At 34.2% G+C, this 24,600-nt stretch overlaps 5 protein-coding genes across 5 annotated transcripts; 2 read left to right on the top strand and 3 right to left on the bottom strand.

Annotated features, from left to right (window-relative positions):
* The first annotated feature begins 1,852 nt into the window (after positions 1-1,852).
* LOC107821646 (calcium uniporter protein 5, mitochondrial-like) lies at positions 1,853-6,678 on the top strand. Its single transcript, XM_016648082.2, has 2 exons — positions 1,853-2,498; positions 4,217-6,678. The coding sequence occupies exons 1-2, from the start codon at positions 2,064-2,066 to the stop codon at positions 4,700-4,702; spliced, it is 921 nt and encodes a 306-aa protein (XP_016503568.1). The 5' UTR covers positions 1,853-2,063; the 3' UTR covers positions 4,703-6,678.
* LOC107821647 (LOB domain-containing protein 4-like) lies at positions 5,839-6,652 on the bottom strand. The gene is made up of 2 exons (XM_075220236.1): positions 6,332-6,652; positions 5,839-6,225 (listed from the first exon to the last, which is right to left on the bottom strand). Exons 1-2 carry the CDS (start codon positions 6,650-6,652, stop codon positions 5,839-5,841), a joined length of 708 nt encoding a protein of 235 aa, XP_075076337.1.
* Positions 6,679-9,193: 2,515 nt separating the features above from the next.
* Positions 9,194-11,177, top strand: LOC107821645 (50S ribosomal protein L17, chloroplastic). The gene is made up of 2 exons (NM_001326081.1): positions 9,194-9,438; positions 10,558-11,177. Exons 1-2 carry the CDS (start codon positions 9,231-9,233, stop codon positions 10,965-10,967), a joined length of 618 nt encoding a protein of 205 aa, NP_001313010.1. The 5' UTR covers positions 9,194-9,230; the 3' UTR covers positions 10,968-11,177.
* A 340-nt stretch (positions 11,178-11,517) lies between these two features.
* LOC107821648 (reticulon-like protein B2) lies at positions 11,518-15,100 on the bottom strand. The gene is made up of 6 exons (XM_016648085.2): positions 14,841-15,100; positions 14,424-14,595; positions 13,895-14,075; positions 13,236-13,377; positions 13,070-13,139; positions 11,518-12,057 (listed from the first exon to the last, which is right to left on the bottom strand). Exons 2-6 carry the CDS (start codon positions 14,590-14,592, stop codon positions 11,888-11,890), a joined length of 732 nt encoding a protein of 243 aa, XP_016503571.1. The 5' UTR covers positions 14,593-14,595; positions 14,841-15,100; the 3' UTR covers positions 11,518-11,887.
* Positions 15,101-15,963: 863 nt separating this feature from the next.
* Positions 15,964-21,003, bottom strand: LOC107821643 (cytochrome P450 714C2-like). Its single transcript, XM_016648078.2, has 5 exons — positions 20,643-21,003; positions 19,512-19,738; positions 18,752-18,999; positions 17,407-17,767; positions 15,964-16,612 (listed from the first exon to the last, which is right to left on the bottom strand). The coding sequence occupies exons 1-5, from the start codon at positions 20,896-20,898 to the stop codon at positions 16,187-16,189; spliced, it is 1,518 nt and encodes a 505-aa protein (XP_016503564.2). The 5' UTR covers positions 20,899-21,003; the 3' UTR covers positions 15,964-16,186.
* Between the last annotated feature and the right edge of the window lie 3,597 nt (positions 21,004-24,600).

The raw sequence follows: 24,600 nt of genomic DNA, 5'->3' as shown, positions 1-24,600 counted from the left end.
TACACTACTGTAAAAGTTACGCAATCTCTGATCACTTATCTGTCGTCCTCCACAGGACGTCGAGCTACAAGGTCTCGTCATTTGTCGTATTCATCAATCGGTCGTGGTCGTCCAAATTTGAACCCATACAATCAGTACCGCACTATACATTATTGGCCTAAGGTCTTAATTACTTATCTGATTAAGCTACACATGCCAATTTTTTCAAGTTATGCAACAGAATATGAAGATGACACTCAAAGATGTGTCATAGAAGACGGTGGATAAGGAAGAGGAAGGCAGTCAAAATTACTATATTGTTAACAACTTAACATATAGTCATAGACCAACCAAGCACACCCTCGAGGAAGTTGAAAACCCCGTTTCGTGATTACATCTTTTTTCGGCGGTTTGTTACACAAATTTATTTTTAAAGAAAGCCACATTCCAAAATAGTAGAAAAAAATAGCTTTCTTTTTCGTTTGCAATTTTCACCTGGGACCCATTTGACCATAAATTTTGCCAAAATATATTTAGATTTTCTTTGACAAACACATGTTTGTTCAATCAAGTGATCAACCCACATTTTTTTTAGATAATTGGTTACAAGCAATTATCTTTTAAATAATACGATCACATGAATATTTTTACGCTGACATTATTGTAACTTAAACTCTTAAAAAAAAATCACAAAGTTTCTGCGGTCAGTATGTTTTCTCCCATTTCTGGTCAACAAAGACATATCAAGGAAAGGCATGCCAACTATCCAGACAATAAGATTCTTATTTTATTTTATTTTATATAAAAGCAAACTTAATTAAATCAAGTGTATTAGCGTTATCTTATTCCTGCACATTTGCTATTGGATTCTTCATGATCGAGTAATTATTTAGTTTATTAATAAAATAAGGAGGGTCGTCTCTCTTTCTCCTCCTCGACACCAATCATCCTCTTTTTACGCGGAGTTAGGATTTAAAGTTTATGAGTTCCGAATTTGTCGTGGAATCTATAGCTCGTCTTTGTTACTGGGTTCGCAATTAAATATTTATACATATTTAGTGAATTTCTTGATAAAAATACAATGTCTAAAAAAAGTGACTGGGTTCGATCGAACCCACACCTAGTAGGCTCGCTCCGCCCCTGCTTTTATGTGGCACGAGTTTCTCTTTGGCCGTAATATTTTCACTTGTTTTTAGATATTTTGAATCGTTAATTATAGTGACTTATAATACTTGTTACATAGTTTTCAAATATATAAATTTTATTTCAAAAAATTTATAGATTTTTGTCTGAATTTGACTTTCGAAATTCGATCTCCATCACATAAATTGCGATAAAGGAAATAGCTAATTACAAAGTCAAATCTCTATGTATTTTAAAGTCATATATGTAAAGTAGTATTAGTACTACATAAATTTGATACCGAAACTAATTAATCATATAATACAAAGTTTGGTATGATGATTAACTCGGGTTATATTTTGAGCAAATAATATTATTTAGTCGTTCTTAAAATAATAGTTAAAAAATATATTTTTTATATGCATATATATATATATATATATATATATATATATATATATATATATATATATTTTATATATTTTATATATTTTTATAATTATTTAATATAAATAATTTTTAGCACGAGTTAAAAGTGATTTTTGCCTTTATATTTTCTTGTCCATCAAACCAAATTCTCTTTAGATGCAAAAATAAATTTAAAATTTATGAGTTCAATCACATTAATCCCATCCGAGTAAAAGCTTTAAGACCCAGGCCTTCCAAAAAAGAGACACTACCGTGTTAAATACGTGCCTCAAAACCCTACCCTACTCCGATTTACGCTCTCCTACCTCTTTCTTCTTCCTATACTATACTAATGTATAAAAACTAGGCCGGCCCATCAAAAATCAAAATCCCCACTTCTCTCTCTCATTGGTGGCTTTCGTTGCTCCGTTTCAACAGACCGTCATTCTCGTATTTATAAACCCTTCTCTTCTTTCCAAAAAATATCAAGATCAGCTCTTGAAATATATAAACGCTTTCACATTATTCTCAATTTTATTTTATGTATTAGCAAAATGTGGAGAACTTCGTTTAATTTATTGAAACGTACTGTTACATCAGCGTCTATCAGTTATGGGACAAGAACATTTCCCATTTCGGTTATGGAGTATCGATCCGGGTGTTTTTGCGGGTCGACCCGATTGATGGGTGGGTACTATTTCAGCTCAGTTTCAACAGGGAATGGAGAAAACAAGAATAATGTGAATAATGGGGATTTTATTACGCACGAGGAAGCTAAGAGGTTGATGAGATTGGTGAATGTTGAGGAGCTGAAGTGGAAATTAGGGATGGAGAATACTGAGGTTATTGGGTACAGTGAGCTGTTAAAAGCTTGTGAAAAAATGGGTGTGGCTAAAACGCGTGATGAGGCGGTTGGTTTTGCTAGAGTACTTGACGAAGCTGGTGTCATTTTGCTCTTCAGAGATAAAGTTTACCTTCATCCTGATAAGGTATTTTTATTATCCTGATTTATTTTTATCTTTGTGGATTTATTTTGATTTTTGTTGTTGCTGTTTTGGGATGTGGGGTAGTGTAAAAAGGTGTTTGATTGATGATTCTTGTCTAAGATTAACGTTGTCTAACTGTAATATCTGAAGATATCATGAAAAAGGAGAGATCTTTGGGGAATATTGATTTGGCGTTTGGTTTCATTGGCATCTAAGATGTGGGATAGGATACTGATTTTCCTTACTAATGCTTTTTATTTGTTTATGCATAATATTGGCATGTGGAGAGTTGAAATGGAGTAAGTGATCAATGAGGATTCATATAGCCAACCCCAACTTATTGGAACTGAGGCGTTGTTGTTGTTATTATTGTTGTTTTGGGAGGTGAGGTAGTGTAAAAAGGTGTTTAATTGACGATTAGCATGTAAGAATTAGATTGTATGGCTGTAATATCTAAAGAAAACACATGAAAAAGGAGAGATCTTTGGGGAATTATTGATTTGGCGTAAGGTTTCATTGGCTTCTGAAGCTGAAATATTTGTTTCCCTTTTGGGATTGGGAATGAGGTTGGTTTCTGTGAGGAGAAACTGTAACATATAAGGGGTAAAGAAACAAAACATACAACCATTGGCATCTGCTAATTATCAACAACCAACATGAAAAACAGCAGAGTTTCTCTGGCTTTGCTCAATTGTTCTGCTTTTTCTGCCTGCCTTCATTACGCGCTTATAATGAAGGCCTATATCCTAGGAGTAAGCTGTTAAACGGTTAATGAATGTTAATTACATCTGGAAAACGGCGTTACTAATTTGGGAAAATGGTGTCAATCAGATGATGTGAGGTTGTATCAGTTAGTGTGTTCCGATTAAGCATGGTTTCCTTATATCAGTCATATTTTTAGCGGTTAAAATTTCGCCAACCAGTGTGAATTCCTGTTTTTGATTTGAGAATTCATGAGACACAAAGAAAGGTGAGGGGCAGTCTGGCAGGGGGTTGGTGGTGGTGATTGGAGATTTATGATGTTTGATATGCTGGTTGTGTGCTGAAACTTATTGAATAAGCTTTCAGTAAGCAAGATTATTAGAATTGTGGAGAACAAACTCTCCTTAGTTTGGGCATTCTTTAACCACCTTATTGCGGACATTGTCTCATAGTACCCATAATTTGTTCGATTCTCAGTCCATTAGTTGGTGGTATAAAGATGCCTAGTTTTGCAGGGACATGTCATGTTTGAATTACTTACAACAACAACAACATACCCAGAATTAACCCACACCGTGCGGTCTGGGGAGGGTAGTGTGTACGCGGACCTTACCCCTACCTTGTGACGATAGAGAAGATGTTTCCAATAGACCTTCAGCTTGGGAAAGCATAAGCACCACATTAAAGATGCTTAGTTTTGCAGGGACATGTCATGTTTGAATTACTTATTTTTCTGAATATGCATAACAGCATGCAGTTACTTCTTTTCTAATTTTATGAGTGAGGGAGAAGTAGAAAATCTTGAAAGATTTCAACTTTGCTTTCTTTGATTAGAAATTTATTGCTTAATCTTGTTACCTGATAAAGTAAAAAATGTGTGAGTTTTAAATGCATACTTGGTGGTTTCTGAATATGGATTTGAGAGACATTTCTTAATAAATGTCCATTTCTAGCCAGCCCTCTTAAAAGCTTTATCACTATGGAAATCTCCAATTTTATTTTCTTCTTTTTTGTTTCAGGTAGTGGATGAAATTAGAAAGGCAGTTCCCCTAGCACTTCTACCCGATGATGACCCCACGATAGATGAACTAAAGATTCTGCAGGAGAAGATGAATAAAATTGATGAGCTTGCACATAAACAGGTGCGTCGCATTTTATGGACTGGGTTAGGAGCTGGCCTTTTGCAAGTCGGTCTCTTCTTCCGTCTAACGTTCTGGGAATTCTCTTGGGATGTGATGGAACCAATTGCTTTTTTCACAACTACTACTGGGATAGTAGTAGGTTATGCTTATTTCCTTGTTACTTCTAGAGACCCGTCATACCAAGATGTGTTGAAGAGGCTCTTCCTCTCAAGGCAGAGGAAGCTGATCAAGAAGTATAATTTTGATATTCAGAGGTTTGTGGAATTACAAAAGAAAATCAGAGTACCAGTAAGTAGTCAAGCTTCCATGAAACATCGGTTAGGGGTGGAGCTGGAAGCTGAGGATCTTTTACGCGGTCACTAAATCACATTGGTCTGATCATCCTCTCTTTGACCCTCACCTTCTCACATAATTATAACTTCACTAAACTTTTACCTTTCAACCAATGTAAGCCCTTCATTTTCTTAGCGGAGGGTGAATATCTCAGCTGTTGACAATTGTCCCTGATTTTACGTTGTAATTTGAAGGTTGTATTACTGAACTCTTCTCTTACAACATAGGCTTAGAAAGTAGTTCTAACCATTGCAATTCCTTCAAAGCTCCTACTCTGAAGTTGTTAGCCTCTCATATATTTTTGAAGTTGTAACTAGATACTGATGCTATATCAATGATTTTGAATTTTTGGTATTTCGAAAATAACCCCTGTCATTTATATAAAAAGTAGGCCAAAGACGATTTTACAAGTTCTTTTTGACTAGAATGCCAGGGCTTTACAAGCCCTTATTACAGGGCTTTCGCCATAGTTTAATTTTGTGGGAAATTGTTATCATACAGGTGTTAATTGAACTGTGTGCAGTATTGATGCTTGATATTGATGCTATATCAATGATCTTGAATGTATTGTTCTCTCCACGATAACATCAGTTAGTGATACTGACTACAATCCTGCTGGAAGGTTTTATTTGACTTGAGTGTCTAGGTCTTTTACAAGCACTTTGCGGAGACCTTTCTTTCATAGTTTCATTTTGTTGGAAATTGTCATCAGACAGTTAATTGATTTCAGTTTCGTGCAGTACAGATAGTGTATAATTTCATTAATCAGCTGCAGTTCGTGGGTTATTGACCTGCTCTACTGACCGGCTTTATAAAGTTTGTTCTGAAAAGCTTAGATTTTATGCACTGATTGTGTATATATACTTTCACTATCAGGGAAAATTGACCTACTACGATATATAACTCTTCATATTAAGCGAGGTATTATCACCTGGAAAATAGAGTGAGAACTTGCTATGATCTGTTGATTCTCCTATTAAATTGCACTGATAGTGTAAACAACTTTTTTGTGTTCAGTGTATGCTACTTAAAATCTTTTTTCATTCAGAGGTTCGAAGCATGAAGAAACTAGTATATCTGCAGCTTTGGTACATTGCCTTTACTAAATCCCAAGGTGTTGAATTGAAGGCAAATATTGACAGTCTTTTGTTGTCCATACAAGAAAACTATATGTCCAAGTAAGGCAGTGGAAGAACTTCAGTTCCTTGGAGACAGTAGTGATCTGCAGCTTCTGGAAGTAGAAGCAAGGCGTCCGAGGCATTAGCATATGCATTTTGCTCACTCGGCTTCTGGAAATGGAGAAACTCATGGTTCTCGGGGGTGAATGGAGAACCTTCAATCAGAGAGGGTAAGGATAAAGCATCGGATAACTGGGTTCTGAGAAACATTGCTTCAGCTAAAGCTTCGTTTAACTCGGATTGTAAGTGAAAGACATGTTTCTGGACGGCAGAAATGATGCCCACACAGCCATAAACTGGATCTCTGAGTCTTGCTGTAGCTTCATAAACCATGCTAATCACTGCATCTTCTCTATTATCCACTGGTATCTCCTGCTACAAATACGACAGATAATTTGAGACGGAGGGAGTATAAAGTTCAGAAGTCTTGTTCTTTTACACTTGAGCACTCTTGGCGTTGCATTATGATGTAAAGTTAAACATTATGGTACAAATCCAAACAGACAAAAATGCTCGGTGATTTCTTCTCATTTTTGGCTAACCTTTGCTTGGCAGAGTTATCAGGTAGTAGATAGCCATTAATTAAGAAAAAAGAAGTTAAAACTTTTGAACTACTTACTTGTAAAATTTTGCTGATATTGCTAGCACCAAAAATGCGATGAACAGCAATAAATTTTTGTGGTTCAGCAGTAGGAAAGTGAGGCAAGAAAATGCAATCCTGAGTGCAGCGTCTACGAAGAAACTTACATGCTGAACATGGCATATGTTTGTTCTTCTTGTTTGTTGAACCCATGAAAAACATCAATTTAAAGCAGTCTTTGGTATTTATTTTTGGTTGAAATTAAAGCAAATGAACTTAATTAACTGAGTATTTAAAGGCACAAAGTAAAACATGGGGTCTAGCAAATTACAAAAGGGGTCCAAGAAAATTAGCTGGAGAAAAGAAAAATCTTTAGACATCTTAATCGTAAGATATTGGAGGTTGTAATAACACTATTATTATCTCCCCTTGTCATTTTCATTGGGGAAAGTTCATTCAACAAAATGGAAACTACATCAATTGCTTTTAATCCCACTTCGTCACTAATATATCTTGAGTGTAACTTAGTGGGCATTTGGACATAAGAATTATGAAATTTCGAAAAACAAGTGTAAATGGTATTTGAAAATTAGAGCTGTGTTTGGACATGAATACAATTTGGAGATGTTTTTGAATTTTTGTGAGTGATTTGAAGAGAAAATTTTAAAAAATCATTTTTTTGGAGTTTTTCAAATTTCCGAAAAATTCTGAAATTCAACTTCAAGTGAAATTTGAAATTTTTATGGCCAAACACTGATTCTGAATAAAGTGAATTTTTGTTTTTGATAAAAAGTAAAAACAATTATGGCCAAACGGGCCCTTATATAAATGGATAGCGGAAAAAAAAAAATATAACTATCACCATTCAGGTCACATTTACTTGTATGACCTGATAGTGTGATCTTTTATACATTTAGTGTATATAAATTAACTCATACATTTTTCTACTTATTGTGTAGATAATTCGATGATTAAGAGCATAGTGATATTATAAAGTAGGACAAAAAAGCTTCACAACTGAGGGTCCATAATAATTAGGTGATGATATGATGATTAGTGGAGGTGACATTGACAATATATCCGAAAGACGTTTGAGACAATATATTTGACAAAACAAGATATGGCACTACTTCAGCTTACCGAGAATATAATCTTCAATAAAACTGTGTGAAAGTCCAGAATTAGTGAGTTAATACGTAGCCGAGAGTCTCTTCTAGTCGTACTAGTAGTATTAGTACTAGTCTTGTATTCTCCTATTCCTAGTTCCTTGTTGTTACACGATGTGTTATTATTATCGGTAGTTTTCGCACTTCTCTTATAGCTTCGCATTCCTAGATCTTTGTTATTACATGTTGTGCCATTTGCTTCCGTTGTCTTATTTCCTTGCCATTGTTATTGTTTGTTTATTGTGTCCTTTTTACTGTTCTTGAGCCAAGGGTCTATCGGAAACAACCTCTTTTCCTTCATAAGTTAAGAATAAGGTCTGCGTACACATTACCCTCTCCAAATTCCACGTATGAGATTTCACTGGGTTTGTTGTTGTTATTTGACAAAACAAGATTAATCGGGGGACGACCCCATTTCATCAGGGAATATATCGATCTTTCTTCCACTTTAATTTGAGTAATTAACTCTAGCTTTTTCGTAGAGAAATAGATTACATATATAGCACAAAAAGTTTCTATATATACACAATGGCAAACAATATGGACGTATTATCACAATTCGGCTTATACATAAGTTTGTATTTAGGGCAATGAGATTCTAAGACTTTATTTCTTTCTCAAATTGATGTTTACTTCGTATTACTTTTTAAGTAGAGTCAGATATGGAATCACTTGTATTATTTTGTATACTGGAGTATTATTTTTTCAAACTAATACTAGTAGATATTATTACTATATTATAAAGGCTGTGATAGAGCTAATCCACCGACAGTTTTATGCAGTATCCTTTGTTAAAATTGGCAAGCAACACCTTACCACCTTAAAAAGTTCGATATAATAAAGAGAAGACAATTTCTTCTAGTAAAATTAAATTGTTTTTAGAAAAGGAGTATGATATTCTTTTTGAGACAAACTAAAAAGAAAATTACAAGGCATTAATTGGAATAGAGGGAGTATATATATACATAAAAAAGAAATTTTTACCTAACTACATATTGTAATTTTTTCGTGAAGGATTATTCTATATGTGGCTTCGCCGCTACTACTCGTATAACCTTTTCTGGAGAACAATTAGAGAGAAAAATTTACACGCGAGAGAACGTATTGAAAATACAATGAAATAATTAAAAGTGTGTTCTCTCTAATCATATATACTTTAATAAGAGTTGATGAAGAAGTTGTAAATGCAAATTGAAGAGAATTTTGCCAGTCCAAATTAAGCAACTGAGAAAGCACAAAAAAAGTGTGAACTAGCTATTAATAAAGTAAATAAAAACCATGAACGATTATTTATAGTACGTTGAAATTGAAATAGAAAACAAAAAATATTAGGATGATTTTTTTCTATCCACATAAGTCATGATAGAGAGTTATGTACTAATAGAAAGGCATAGATACACGGAGAAATAGCTTGAGTGCATACAAATTTACGTTATTTTTTTCTTTAAAAAAATAAAATAAAAAAAAGAACCAAATAGACCGTAATCAAGTCAAAAAATAACAGAAGCAAAAGTAATAGGGGCGGAGGGAAAACATAGAGCAAAATTGAGGTACCAAAAATCACTTATCCATTCAGATAAACCCACAACTCATCCCGAAAACATAACCAGTGACCAAGAAAGCAAACCTCGGATATGGCTTCAGCTTCTACGACTTGGAGCATGTCTTGTCTGAAATCTGCACTTCCTTCAATTCAACCAATTTCGAGCTCTTCACTTCGATTCTCTTGTGGGCCATCCCCTTCTCGTCTCAGGATCTGCAAGCCCAAGTCCAGTTCCAGACTTCTACACTCCTTCGTCGGTCTTGCTCCCCTCCATCCACTCTTGTCCCTTTCTTCCCAGGGTAATTTTTTTTTATATACTATTGTGGAAAGAGATGTATTCATTATTTTGAATAATTCTTTTTCTTTTAAGAAAAAAAAATCAACTGTGTATATATAGAGTTCAAGTCGAAGGCATTGGATTACTCATGCTGCTAGGGTGGAGCTACATGTATTGAAACTTTTTAATTCATAAATTGTTGAGCCCACCCCAATGTGTTTGTGACTGAGACTTAATTAGATGTCACTCCTATGCATAAAGCATCCCGCGTAGGGTCTGGGAAAGGGCCGCACCAAGGGAGTGTGACTGAGACTTAGTTATTGTTGTAGATGTAAATTGTTGAATTCATTTAACATAAGGAAGCTTCTAGTGTACGGACAAATCTGGCTGGAAATTTGCTTTATGTTGCAAGTTCTAATCTAAGATGCTGCATTCTTGCAATATTTGAATTGTATTAGAATTCTGGCTCCGCCATTGCCTGGTTATGTGTACAATTTTTTTTTGGTCTTATGTTAGTGTTTCTGAGTGGGTATTGGCATCCAATTGAAATTGCTGCATAGTGTATTAGTTTGTTTCCCATTGCATGTGAAGGCACAAAAGTTGACTCTTTTTCGTTTAAGGGAACCCAATTTATCTTATTTTGTGGAGTTGGAAGTAACGGCATAGCCATGTTTAATTGTTTACCCTTTGCTGAAAAACTATACTGTGCATATAGGTGAAAAATCTCAGACCCCGCGCATAGCGGGAGTTTAGTGCATCAGGTTGCCCTTTATTGAATCCACTAGACGCAAGAGATCATTTTTCTTTTGAATTACTTGATTAAAATTCCTGCCTCCGCCATTGGTTCGAAGGCACTCCCTTGATGCATTCGATCTATGGAACAGTACCAATTTGCGTAAAGGAGGCTTTCTTATCTTCGAAAATTACTTATTTTCTTAATTCTATTCTTGCCTTTGTAGAAGTTTATTTTACTTGGAGCTAGATATTGATTCTTCTTGTAAACCTGCATCTTCTTGATGCCTTTTCTAATGCAATTTACTTACCTTATCAAAAAAAAAAATTATTTTCCTATTTGCAGCTTTTGCATGTTTGAGTTGTATTGCTCTACCATTCTTACACCTTTAATATATCTATATTGCAGATTCAACAAGTTTTGAGCACTCATTCACCGTAATTGATAATGGCGGCCGAGTTTTTGCCATGAGACATGGTAGGAAGGTGCCCAAACTGAATAGACCTCCTGACCAGCGTCGGGCACTTTTGAGAGGTCTCACGACTCAACTCCTCAAGCATGGGCGTATAAAGACCACTAAAGCGAGGGCCAGGGCAGTTAGAAAATATGTTGACAAAATGATTACAATGGCAAAGGATGGTTCTCTTCATAAGAGAAGGCAAGCCCTTGGATTCATCTACGAGAAGCAGATAGTGCACGCATTGTTTGCTGAAGTCCCAGACAGATATGGGGAGAGGAACGGAGGATACACTAGGATAATAAGAACTCTACCGAGGCGAGGGGACAATGCACCAATGGCATACATCGAGCTTGTCTAGCAACTGAATATTCTTTTTCAAGGTTCTTTTTCGTTGCTTCTAAATTTTCTGATGTGAATTAAGAGATTTTTGTTAGTTTCCACCAAATTATTCCATCCCAATTTCCTGTATGCCATTCCATTTTAACTTGCAGGTCTACTGTGTTTATTTGGCTGATCACCTTTGATCTGTTTTATGCATTTAGTTGTCGATTACCCCATATTATATCAAATATTGTTGTTCTCATGGAAATTGCCGGTAGTCGTATTTGTTAGTGTAACAATTTTTTTACTCTATCTATGTATAGAAGTGAAACTCAACCAATAAACGTGTAAAAGAAAGGAATAGAACGGGTGGATAAATTAGCCAATATTGCAAGATGAAACTCAGTTTTGTAACATTTAGGACTGCTTACAACAACAATAACCCAGTAAAATCCCACAAGTGGGTTTGGGGAGGGTAGTGTGTACGCAAACCCTACCCCTACTCCGGAGGAGTAGAGGGGTTGTTTCCGATAGATCCTCGGCTCAAGAAGACGAAAAGAGACAATAGATCAGTAACAACAACAGAGACTAGAAAGATAATATTAGCATTGTAAGAACTAGAAAATAGATGGAAAAAGCAATAACAACTACCAGTGACAATGGCACGGTACTATGAAAATGGAAAAATAGTATGAACACAACATGAAGCACTAGCAGTCTAAGACAAAATACTATCAGACTAGCCTCACGCCCAGTACAAAGTAAAAAAACGCTCAACTACCTCCTAACTTTCAACCCTAATGTTCGACCTCCACACCTTCCTATCAAGGGTCATGTCCTCGGAAAGCTGAAGTCGCGCCATGTCCTGTCTCATGACCTCTCCCCAATACAAAAATAAGTTGAAGGCTGCATTGTATTCTTGAAGTGAAGCAATATCTGTCTGAGAGAAGAGTTTCATCAGTCCTGTTTAATGTCTTTAAGGAAAGGAATTGGTAGTTTCTTAAGAACTTTCTCATCCAATTGACTGTATTGTCTTCTGAGCTCTTTAATGGCCATTTCTCCATAGGCATCTACTTGATCATCATACTTCTCATAGAAAAATGGTACAGTCAACAGCATGACAATTACTGTCCAAAAAATGAACAATTGGTTATATTGGTAAATGACTATTGACAAACAATGTAAAACTGCAGTGTTTTAACTGCCTACTGTAATATAACAGTTGAATCTGTCATCTATATAACGTTAATTATAGATTGGAACACAGAGCGGTAAAAATGCTTTCAGCTACTGGATTTATAGCCTGTCTGGCCAAGCTTCTAAAATCAGCATATTTTGAGAAATGCTTTTATTTTAAAAAAAAAAAGTACTACTATTTTTCTCAAAATTAATTTTGGTGAGAAGCAATTTGTGTTTGACTAATTAATTTGAAAAGCACTTCTAAGAAGCAATTAGTGTTTGGCCAAGTTTTTAAAAATTGCGTCTAAGTGTATTTTTCTCAAAAGTGCTTTTCAGAGAAGTACTTGTTCCGCTTCTACTCAAAAGTACTTTTTTTTCCTTCTAAAATCATGGTCAAACACTTCAACTTTGAAAAAAAAAATATTTTTTAAATTAAAAAAAAAAAACATTGGCCTTGAAGAAACTTGGACAAACCGGCTATTAACCTATACCCAATAACATTGTATTTTAACCTGTTATCACAAGTTACATGCCTTATTTTCCAGTTTATTAATCTCATTTATTATGGGATGGCTACATGCAGTGGCGAAGTCAGGAATTTCATCTAGGGTGTTCAAACTTGAAAGAAGTAAAAGAAAATCTTCGATGAGGGTATTCAATATATTTTATATACCACTAAAATCTAATATTTTACCTATATATACTGTGTAATTTTTCGATGAAGGGTGGTCTGGGGCTACGTAGCTTCGCCCCTGGCTACATGTACTTATTTTTTAGGTGACCTGAATTTTACACTGTAGTGTTAAGTAAAAACTACACATGGGCATGCCCATATTGGGAGATAAGAAAAACAGGTAATACAAGGACCAAACCACTGCATTTCCACATAGCAGTGAGGAAATTTCATAAGTTAGGCTTCTGCAGCCAACAGAAACAAAATGAAGCGTATAGATAACTTACTGATGTATACAAGGGTCAGAAGATTGAACCACCTTCCAACAATGGAAACAATCCACAAGCCAAAAATTGCCTGCAGATGGACACATAATCATATGAACTTGTCACAATAGAAAATTTTCAAGAGTAAGGTAAAATTAACAAAGTTCAGGGTGTGGGAAATTGGTACATAAAGAAACTTCTTCAAATCATTTCCAGATGCTACTTCCCGAAAAATACCAAATGCACAGGTGAATTGATCCCTCAGCAGGAGAGCCACTTGCGTCCACAGTTCTTCTGGCAATTCAATCTTTGGAAACTCTATTAAACTCCTGCCATGAAATTTAGTTTTGTAGTAACAATTAACCAGAAGACTCTTAAGTTATACTCATCGGCGATATAAATAATTTTTTACACTATTAGGTCACTCCAAGAATATTTACATGTAAACCTCCTTAAAATGTAGGGCTCGACTAACGCTGCTCTAGCACAAGCGTAAGCAGCTGTAGGTGCCACTGCACGTGCTCTAGGCTGGGATCTAGCCTTGCCCTGGCCCCTACCATTGGTAACGGCTACAACCTAGGGCTGCGGCTCCTGCTCAATTATGGCTGAATATTAGGGCCGCCGGCCAAACTGCTTCGCTGAAGACAATGACGGCGGCGACAGTTGTCACGAACCAAAATTACACGTAGTCGTGATGGCTCATGCCATAGTGACCCAAGTGTAAAAAAATCTTTTTTTGACGATGTATATAACTTAAACTCATTAATTGGGAGGCAATTGAAAAACTGAAAGTAGCAGCATAAAGCAAAGTGAGAACTGTAATTAGGCAAAGGGAAGTGAACTAACTTGTTGACAAAGAGGGAGAGATTGGACCAAAAGAACAAGATGGCCAAGGAAACTATGAGTGAATGGCAAATAAAAGTGAGCAAATGATAACCAATCCACTCGAACAGAAACCATATGATAGTTGCACCAGCAAATAATCCTCCTGATATCTGCTTGTTCCTCCACAGTAAAATATCAGCCACTGATCCATTCATTTCAGCATCAGTAACAGTTAATCAGTTACTTAAGGGAACTCAAGAATGACCAAAAAAGTAGAGTCTTTAACCCAAATGGTCCCTTAAGTTTGGGGGCAAGTGTTATTTCGTCCTTACTATAGTACTCGTAACATGCATGATCCTTTAAGTTTGCAAAAGTTGAGCACTTCTAGTTCAGCAGGCGAAACTTAAAGGATCATATATATGCTCGAGAATCGAGATAATATAATAAGGGAAAAAATAGACCCACCCTCAAACTTTAAAAGACCATTGAAATTGAAAACTCAATAATGGACATGACTCACAAGAATTAATTAGAAGTTGAGGAAACGTACGTTTGCCACCACCTAGAGCAGCGTGAAGAGATTTATGACGGCCAAAGAGGTGAAACTTCTTGTGTACAGGGCGTCTAAAGTCATTTTCATCTGTTGATGATGACGAAGAAGAATCATTGCGACCAAGGTTGGCCTTTTGCTTTTTCTCCACCGAAGATTCTGAAACCATTTCCTCCACGAAACAACGACAAAAAAAAAAAGTTCAATGGACATGCATGCAAAGATGCATGCGGTTATCCAGGTAAAGCGAATTCAAGATTTATAGTGACTTTAGAATAAGTGTGATCTAATTATCTATACTATCTTTTTTTTTGTACATAGTTCTAACTAATTAAAAGCAATAGTATTCAGTTGAACCCACATAAACTATCATAGATTCGAAACTCCAAGTATAGAAAAAAATAAAAATGATCTTACTGTGTATGAGGTCGAAGTGACAACAATTGGGTCCCTGTATCTTGATCAATTTGCTTCTTTTTTGATACTATGTATTTTTGTTCGTTCTACTTTACTATAGCAGTTTTGGATCTGCCGTTTGTTTTTGTGTTGTGTTGAAAAGTGAAGATTGCAGTTAGGGTTTCTCCTTAATTCGTTTGTTGTTTTTTCTCTATCTACCATACCACAGTGTAATACGTTAGCAATTCAACTCTTGTTTTTAGACTGTTACTGAATCATTCAAAGAGTCTAACTAACTGAGAGCCAAAGGGTGCTTCAAAAGCGCACAATAACCATATGTAATCCATCTTTTCCGCAAAACTCTGAACTCCCTCTCTTTCCTAGTGCTTTAATACTTATTTGAGGCCCAAAAAAAATTATTGAAGTTTACAATTTTGTTTGGTAGAAACTTACCCCATCATGCCCTAGGGGTGCGGCTATTCGCGAACCCTGCGTGAATACGAGATGCACCGGGCTTCACTTGAAAAACATACCCTATCCGGTGAACAATCTCTTATGTATACTTATGTATTATAGCTCAAATGTCTAAATTGGTGATTGTAATTGATTATTTGATGATGCTTACAACAATCTCTACATGGCTGGATAATGCCGAAATATTGAGAAATTCATTGTTTATATATTTGGTAGCTAATCTAATAACAACGTATTAGGAAATATATAAATGTTTTACCAAATATGCTTTATTATACTAATTAAACTTAATTTATGGCACATGAGCATCTAATTTTAATTCCCGTGTTCTAGGAATCAACAACCCTCTGGCATTTAAAATTGATCTTGGTATAAAGTGATAAAATTGATTCATATACTTAGACTATTAAGCGAGAGAAAACCTGACTCGGATACCATTGTCATTAAATTAAATATATTAAGAGAGAAAAGCAAGTTATACAATTTTACATTCAACTCCATACATGTATTTGCTAGCATTACAATAGACAGCCATGACCGTGGTTCTTTAGTATATACTGTGATAAAATTGATGCGACTTGCATTTATTTACTGAAACCATGTAAAAATATGTAGAATGACATAAGAATAAAAATCAATATTCTTTTCTTTTATTATTTTATTTTGCACCAAAACTTATACATAGCTATATTGTTGCATAAATACGCACAATAAAAAAAACTAATGGAAAATTAGTATCCGAGCTCCACTTTTTCTTAAAAAAAGTAATTGCATCGAGGGAGAGGATGGAGAAAGGGGGAGAGAATGTGAGGTTTGAACCCTCCACCTCAACTGTGAAAGACAGAAAGTTCACCAAGTGAGCTAACACTCAATCAAATCCGAGCTCCATTTGATCACAGCTTCTTCACTGATAGATACACACCATTTCCAGGCTCAATAACCAAATTCAGAGCAGGAGAATGAATATATTTTGGGGAAATAGAGAAAGAAAATTTGGTCAAAATTAAAGAAATGAGTATTTTAAGTTCCATCATAGCCAAATTTTGTCCCAAACACACCCTTGGTCCAACACCAAAAGGCATATAAACATGTGGAAATTTACATGCACCTTTAATTCCATTTGCAAATCTTTCTGGATTAAATTTGTAAGAATCTCTTCCCCATATTTTTGGATCAGTGTGTAATTTTGTCACTATTGTCCAAATATTGACCCCCTTAGGCACATTAATACCTCCAAATTTAATTTCCTTTAAGGCTTCCCTTGATACCACTGCTACTGGTGGATAAAGACGCAATGATTCGTTAATAGCCATTGTTAACTGCAAAATCAGGTTTAAAACTAACATGTGTTAATCAATATAATATTGCAATTTATTTAATTTTAACATTAATTAGAAAGTTAAAAATTAAAGGTTTTGGAGTAATAATGATGGGTTAATTTTACAGTAGAAGTGACACCATGTAGTCACTCTAAAGGGTTATCATTTAGGAATTAGCCAATGTATCTTGAATTTCAATTTTTCAGTTTAATTTTTCAGGACACAAAGTCTTGAATTGTCGTGAAATTAATTTTTTTAGTTTAAAGCTTTATGACAAAATAAATAGTGGCTAATCTTCCCTAATTTTACGGGTACATCTATAGCCGTGAACTAAAATTCTATTGCAGCAATGTCATAAAACTAAATATATTAACCACAAAAAGAACAACAATTTTTCCTATATTTTGCATAAAATGAAATCGCCAAAAATTCATCAACTTTGGAGCCGAAAATGCCATTTATACAATAAGTTTTGTTACCGGATTGATAAATTTCTAGCTATTTAATTTTATGCGTAATATAGTTACAACTGATGTATTTTTAAAATTGTGAAATATAGTTTTGAATTTATTTTGCAAAAAACTTTTAATTCAATGATCATTTATGAAACTAACCCTTATAAGTACCTAGGGACGGATCTACCACGTATCTTATGGGTTCATGTGAATTCATTCATTCTTTCCAGCCTAAATTCATAAATTAAATATTTTACTGTGAATTCAGTTATTATTGTATATTAACTTGAGATTAAGAAATTAATAAACTTCAAATCCTCAATCTGTCACTGTAAATACCTGTTTCATCTTTCGAATCATGTCAGCATCAGGAATTCGGCCCATACAAATTTGTAGGACCTCAGCACGAATACGTTGTTGCCAATTTGGATTTGCAGCCAAAAGCATGAGACACCATGTAGCTGCAACAGCAGTGGTTTCATAACCAGCCAAGTATATGTTTTTGCAATTATCAACTATGAAATGATCAATGAATGCATCATTGCTAATTTGTTCACTGTTTCTGGCTCCTTCAATAACCATTTGTAGTAAATCTTTTTCAGATCCAGCTTCCCTTCTTTCCTTCACTATTTTCAAGATTAATTCTTTGATTTCTTTCTCTAAGGTCCATGTCTCCCTGTTGTTCTTGGTAGGAAGATACCTGTTCCATCCAAGAAATGAGCATGAGTAAATGTTATATAGTCACGGAAATTTTTTAGGCGATCGGGCCGACGGCGGAAGGCGAGGGCTATAGCTCACGAAAATATGGGAATCGGGCGGAATTCTAGTTTTATGGCCATAAAATGCCAAAAAATGAGGAACGGCCATGGCTGTATGGGTTTGATCCCTGTGAGGCTAGATTATTAGGCATTGATTTTGTCTGTGATGCTTTAGAGAAGGTTAAAGTTATTCAGGAACAACTTCGTTCAGCTCAGTCCAAGTAAGTGGTGGCAAAATTTATCTATTTTTTAGTTACCCGTTGAATTTGTCCAAGTTTAAACGGGTTGGATTATGACCGGTTTGTTGGCTTGACTCAACAGGTTGACCGGAAATGAGCCATCAAACTATTAGGTCAAAATAGATCAAATAGTGTAACACGTGAGTTAAATTGAAACTCAAATCCAAACATACAAAATAAAATTTAGAGAATATTGAAAAGTATGTAAATTTAAGAGAATTTAAATTCATAATTTAGGCAAAACACATTTTGAGTTCGTGTTGGGTGGTTGGGTTATGACAATTATAAATTTGAACAATATAATTTTGATCTGACGTAGCCAGCCAGTTTGCCACCTTTAATGTTTTAAAAACTACTCACCAACTGTTAGAGCCAGAATTTTCATCAGGAGAATTCAATATATAAAGAAATAAAAAATCGAATAAGCCAAGAAGATTCAACCTCTACTATATATACGTAAAAAATATTTTTTAACCTTGTATATATTGTAAATTTTTCGGCGAAGGGGGTTTTGAACTCCCTCCCGCCACCCTAGTTCCGCCCCTACTCACCAATCAAATTTTTAGCATATCATTACCGAACGAAAAATTAGACATGGTTAGTGAGAATTCTTATAGCTAACCTCAACTTGCGTGAACTTGACGCATGGTTATATTATATATGTATCAATATTGGTGAAAAATGTACCTTATGCCTGGAATTCCAGTAGTCAGGACCCTTTTGGAAGCAGCTTCCTGGAGAGCTCTGAGCTTAAAGAAAATCTCTTTTCCTTTTGAAAAATTGCTTCCAAAACATGCTTTAGAAATTACATCTCCAGAAAAACTTCTCATGTCCGGATCAATTTTGATGTCACCAATCCCACCTTGAGCTTCAATTTGATTATTCCATGTACTTAACAATGTTAATGCAGAATCTTGTATTAAATTTATCATTCCCTGCACAACTCAAAAAGGCATAAATATCAATAACTTTGTCGATAAATATAGAGTTGAATCGCCTGCTACAACGTGTTAAAATTGTCATTACACTATGGAATATGGATTATGGGTGGCAAACGGGAGGGCAGGTCGAGGCGGGTTAAAATGGATAATGCAAAAAATGGATAAATTATCTGATCCGACTCATATTTAATTCGAATAGAAAATGTATTAACCGGCGGAGGGAAACCATGTTATTCATAGCTTTTTGAATATGATCACTTTTGGGAGAATTATTAATCTTGAGGAACCCTAATTTGAGGCTTTATAAATGTAAAAGTTAAACCCATTAGTTATTCATTGGTGATACATTCTCCAAGTGGATAATATGGTTCTTATTTATATTTGACCAGTTTTTAAAAAATTTATTATCCAATCAATTTTTAGTGGATAATATGGATAGATAACTGTTTCTTTTTATCCATATTGCCACCACTACAATGGATCCATATAATTTAAATACTTTTTACCTTAACTTTTTCCAAATATAACTCGGGAGCAAGAATCTTTCTTTGATGTGCCCAAAAAGGTCCATTTGAAGTTAGGATTCCATTGCCTAGCAAAGGACCCCTCTCTTTAGCTTGATAGGTTGGCTTACCCAAGTCAAGGGATGTGCAAGTAGTAATCTCTCTTACCATTTCTGGTTGTGTCACATGCATTATTAGTGTGTTGCCAAGAGAAAACATGAATACATCACCTGCTCAATGCTCATCCAAAAAAAAAAATAAAAAAATCAAGATTATAAAACAATAATTCCTGATATAGCAGAGAATCAAGAAAGTTGTGTTTTCATGAACACCACATTGAATGACATGATTAAATAAATATAAGTGTGTTTTCTCTCGATTTAAACTTCCGAGTGAGACAATGATACAATGACAAAGCCAAGAATTTCCCCAAAGGTGTTCAAACTTGAAAGAAGTAAAAAAATTTCCTGACAAACGGTGTTTCATATAAGTTATATACCTCTAAAACTTAATATTTTATCTATATATACAGTGTAATATTTTGATGAAGGATGGTCAATTGACCACCCTTTAAGACATGTAGTTTTGTCCCTAAAGGGAGATGCTCACATGATTCAGTATGACACATAGTAGACATGGTATCTTGGTTTTAGTTTTCTAAATCTATTGTCTTGCTATTGCTTGCTATCAGTGCTTCTTCCGTCTTTTATTTAGCCGAGAATCTAGCGGAAATAGTCTCTCTGCCCTTCCAGGTTAGGGGTTATAAGGCTGCTTACATCCTACCCTCCCCAGGCCTCACTTGTAGGATACACTGAGTTGTTATTGTTATTGTTGTTGTTGTACATCCATTATCAAAAAGAAATTTTATCGTGTGATAGGCATGTCGAAGACATAATTAACTAAATAAAAGTATTTTTTGTTTAATAATTTAAACTTTCACATGAAATCACGCTAATTCTATATGGCACTAGTGCGTAAATGGGTTTTAGTTTCAAGTCTCATCGCCACATTATCAAAATGAACCGGCTCGTTTATGAGGAGCATGTTGAAGATATAATTAAGTAAACAGAAATATACTCTCTCATTTCCACCAGCTTAAAAATTTAGAGGAGACGATTACATAATTTAACATACCGTATTGTTTCTGCCATTGATCAAAGAAAGGCAGAAGAGCTGCTCCACAGTTATGGGAGTCTAAATCTCCATTGAAAGCAGCAGCCTTACGTGATTTTTTGATATCCAATATGTTTCCAAGAAGAAAAGTTGGCTGAGGTCCAAATATCCCCTGATTTCTGAGGCCTGATTGGAGTCTTCTTGGCTTTGTTAAAAGTGAATTGTAAAAATGAAAAAGCAACCCAAATAAACACACTAATGCAACTAATAACAACATTTTTGGATTTATATTGGCTCAATCACTTCTCTTCTTTCTTTTGTTGTTGTTGTTATTCTGTTTTAGTTGTGTTTTGGAGGAGTGTGCTGGTTGTTTGCCTTGTATTTAGGCAGGAAGCTTTTTATATGGAAATATTGGAATGGAAAAATATGCTAGAAGTCAAATCCCATAGACTAGGAAAAAATTAATTGGTTTGTGCTTCAACTACCATAACTGAGTCAAAATAGAAGAAAAAAAATATGGATAAGTGGATGCTTGAAGAATCAACCATGGGCCCTCTACCCTTAAAGAGGTATCGATCCGCGACTTCAGAGTCATGAGAATGAAAAAACTCTTGGTAAGGAATATTTCCCGAAACTTTTGATAGGAAGTGATTCACCCTTTAATAGGCTATAAGTGGCGTAAATATGAATTAATTGGTTGAGTGTGATGGAATAGATGCTGATTTTTCTACCCTTAACTAGAGGTCTTGTTTTCGACTGCAAAAACCTCTAGTACTGAGCACTTCCCTTTAGTGGGTCATACGTGCTCAATATCTGAATTGGTCGGGCGAATAAATACCCAAATACCATATTGGTTATTTTTTAAAATTGGAAAGAATCAATCGTAAGACACAATTCTATTTTTTTCTTTTCTTTTCTTGTTGTTATTTTTAACTTAGAATTTGAAAAACAGATCCAAATTTGAGAAAGAAAAAAGAAGAAACTTCTTGGAGACATAGTGATAAGATAGTGTGTGCTTTGAAAAAGAAAAAAAGGTTAGTGTATAAGATGACCTGGAAAGGTGAAAGAGAAGAAACCATTTGGGATCAACACATGATATTCTAAATCTTTAAATGAAAAATTTCTATACATTTTCTTCTACTTGATTACTTGTTATATTCTAAATCACTAAGAAAAACTAAAAATATGATTATGATTATCACTTATGCACCTTGGAAAACTTGTCATAATGGGAATCAATGGTATACAACCTGTCTAGACCTCATTGTCTTAGAATTCCGGCATAGTCATTACATAAAATGACTTTGTCTTAAATATTTAGGTGAATTAATAGAAAGAAAAAAATTGGACAATCCCCACTTAGCCTCTGTTTTTAATCAAGTTAGTTTCCACTTAACTTACACTGCTTATTGTGCACCATTAGGACTTTTCAGTTTACCAGTCGATCAAGTAGGCAATTACCACTAGCACAGGTTGGGTTACCATTTTTAACCATTTAACTTATTAGGCCGAGCTTTTTCTTTATTGGTGAAATATACATCGTAATTGGGATATGTTTGATATAACAGAAGTCATTTTTTAGGAAAGTATTTCACATGAGCAAATCATGTTTTAGTGTTTAGTCGACAGAAGTTATTTTCAAAAAAAAAAAAAAAAATCTACTCACAAACCAAGCACCAAAAAAATATTTTTGACAAAAATATTATTTAAAGAGAGAGTAATAATAGTTTTAACATTTCTTGACTTATTGCAACTTCGAAGTATAGAGAGTTCTACCAAATTACTGCCATCCTCCTCCATCAAAAGAATTGAATGTGCGTTACAGCGTTAAAACACAATTATCCAATTAAGCCGGCACAATTGGCAGATTGCGCCAGTAATTAGTCACTAAGCTGAAACTAATTAATCAATGACCTTTTCTTTTTGATAAAGAAGAAAATGGTTCTATGGGAAGTGGAGAAGAAAAAAGAAGTCTTTAAATATTAGTCCACATATTTCTTATGAAAATGTCCATCCTTGGATATGATAATTATATTGGATTTACACTTCTATATGTTTGTGTATTTATCATTAATAAACTTGTGCCTAGTTTATAAAATCGAAATATTCCTTAAATTGATTTTGTTTGCTAATTTTATTCGAAACTTTTCTCGAAGTAGTTAAAAGTATGTTCATTATATCTTTTACAACTTTATAAAACTATATAAGTATATATAACCGTTTTACGTTTAAGGTAAATGCTTACACCCCTTATCTCAAAATATTTTTCACTTTCAAAAATATAATTTTTGGCTGTTTTTGATTTTGGGCTGAACTAAAAAATTTGGAAAATAGTTTTTTGGAATTTTTCGAATTTCCAAAAAATTCTGAAATTCATCTTCAAGTGAAAATAAAAAATTTCATGGCCAAATGTTGATTTCGAAAAAAAAAGTAAAAAGAAATTTAAAAAAGGAAAAAAAAAATTATGCCCAAGCGGGCTCCTAGTGTGTAAGTTCTCTCAAGGAAGTTAATTCAGTTTATTTGGTTTGTAAGATCTCACAGAATCATCACTTTTTATCTTTGTTTGCTGCCGTAAGAAACCACCTTGACATTTTAGTAGAATTAGCATGTTTACTTGGGATTTCCGGTAAATTTTGTTAAGGTTTTCAACCATATAGTTCAGTAAATTTAAAATCTAAAAGATTAATTTAGTAACTTTTATTAAAAAGAACCGTAAGTTAGATGATTATTTGAAAAATTATGTTACCTTTGCCCTTTGAATTGGAACAAACAATCCGCAAAGTCTTTAGAAGAATTAATCCAAATAGCCATCCACCCAACCGTTTAAAGTAAAAATAGTCTGTGAAGGTATAATATATGTATAATTTATGTATCATATATGTATAATTATATATAATCAATGTATAAATTATGTATATGGCTAAAAAAAGTCCTGAGGCTTTACTCTGAAAGCCCAAGTCATACAAATCCATCGAAGAAGCCCGCGATAAATATGATCTATTTTGGGATTTTTACTAGTAGAAACTTATTTACCTATGTTCTTTATGGTTTGTAGTTTTTAATAAGTATTTAGATTTTTCTTATAAATTATATACATTTCTCATTAAAAGGCTCATACTCCATTATTAGTGCCTTCAATTAAGATATTCAATTACAGCCTTTCCTTTTTTTTCTCTCTACTCTTCTCTCCCCTTTTTTTTTACATCAAAATCTCTTAATCTACTCCCACAATCTCCATCTTCTCTCTTCTCACCATTTTCGACAACTTTATATCATTAAAAAATCGTCAACTGCATCGTTCTTTTGCTAGGAGATTGGACAACGCTGAAAATGAAGAAAATATTCAGGAATTGCATGATAATTGTATCATAATTGTATTTGAATTGTATCAGATACATAAATACCTAAAACATAATTGTATCATACTTGCATCACAATTGTATCTAACTTGTATATGGTACGTTAATACCAAAAATAATACCTGATAAAATATTAATAAATTAATATACAATTATCATATATTTGTGATACAAACTGTGAAATTCGTCATGAACTTGCAACTCCTTGTAGCAATATACAATGAATATACAATTATCATATATTTGTAATACAATTCCTTCAACAATTATGATATATGCAATTATATTACGATCGAGATACATTTCTGAAAAATTGTGACACAATTATGATCTTCATCTTATTCAAGTTTTAATCACAACTCTACACTAAAAATCTAATATAATCATATTATAATTGTATTAGTATCACATCAAGTATTTGTTTGGGTATTGATATATCATATACCAGTCATATACGATAAAGATTTTAAAAAAAAATAAAACAAGATTCAAAATACATTCACAGCTTGATTCTAGAGCAATATTCTGAATTTTGTCTGCATTATATCAATAAGATATAGATATTTTGAGTGATTAGTAAGAAAGATAGCAATTGAGTTTGAAAACCTTTGGAAAAGAAA

Source organism: Nicotiana tabacum, chromosome 8, assembly GCF_000715075.1.
Source record: "Nicotiana tabacum cultivar K326 chromosome 8, ASM71507v2, whole genome shotgun sequence".
Taxonomy (NCBI): domain Eukaryota; kingdom Viridiplantae; phylum Streptophyta; class Magnoliopsida; order Solanales; family Solanaceae; genus Nicotiana; species Nicotiana tabacum.
This window is presented reverse-complemented; position numbering and strand designations above follow the sequence as displayed.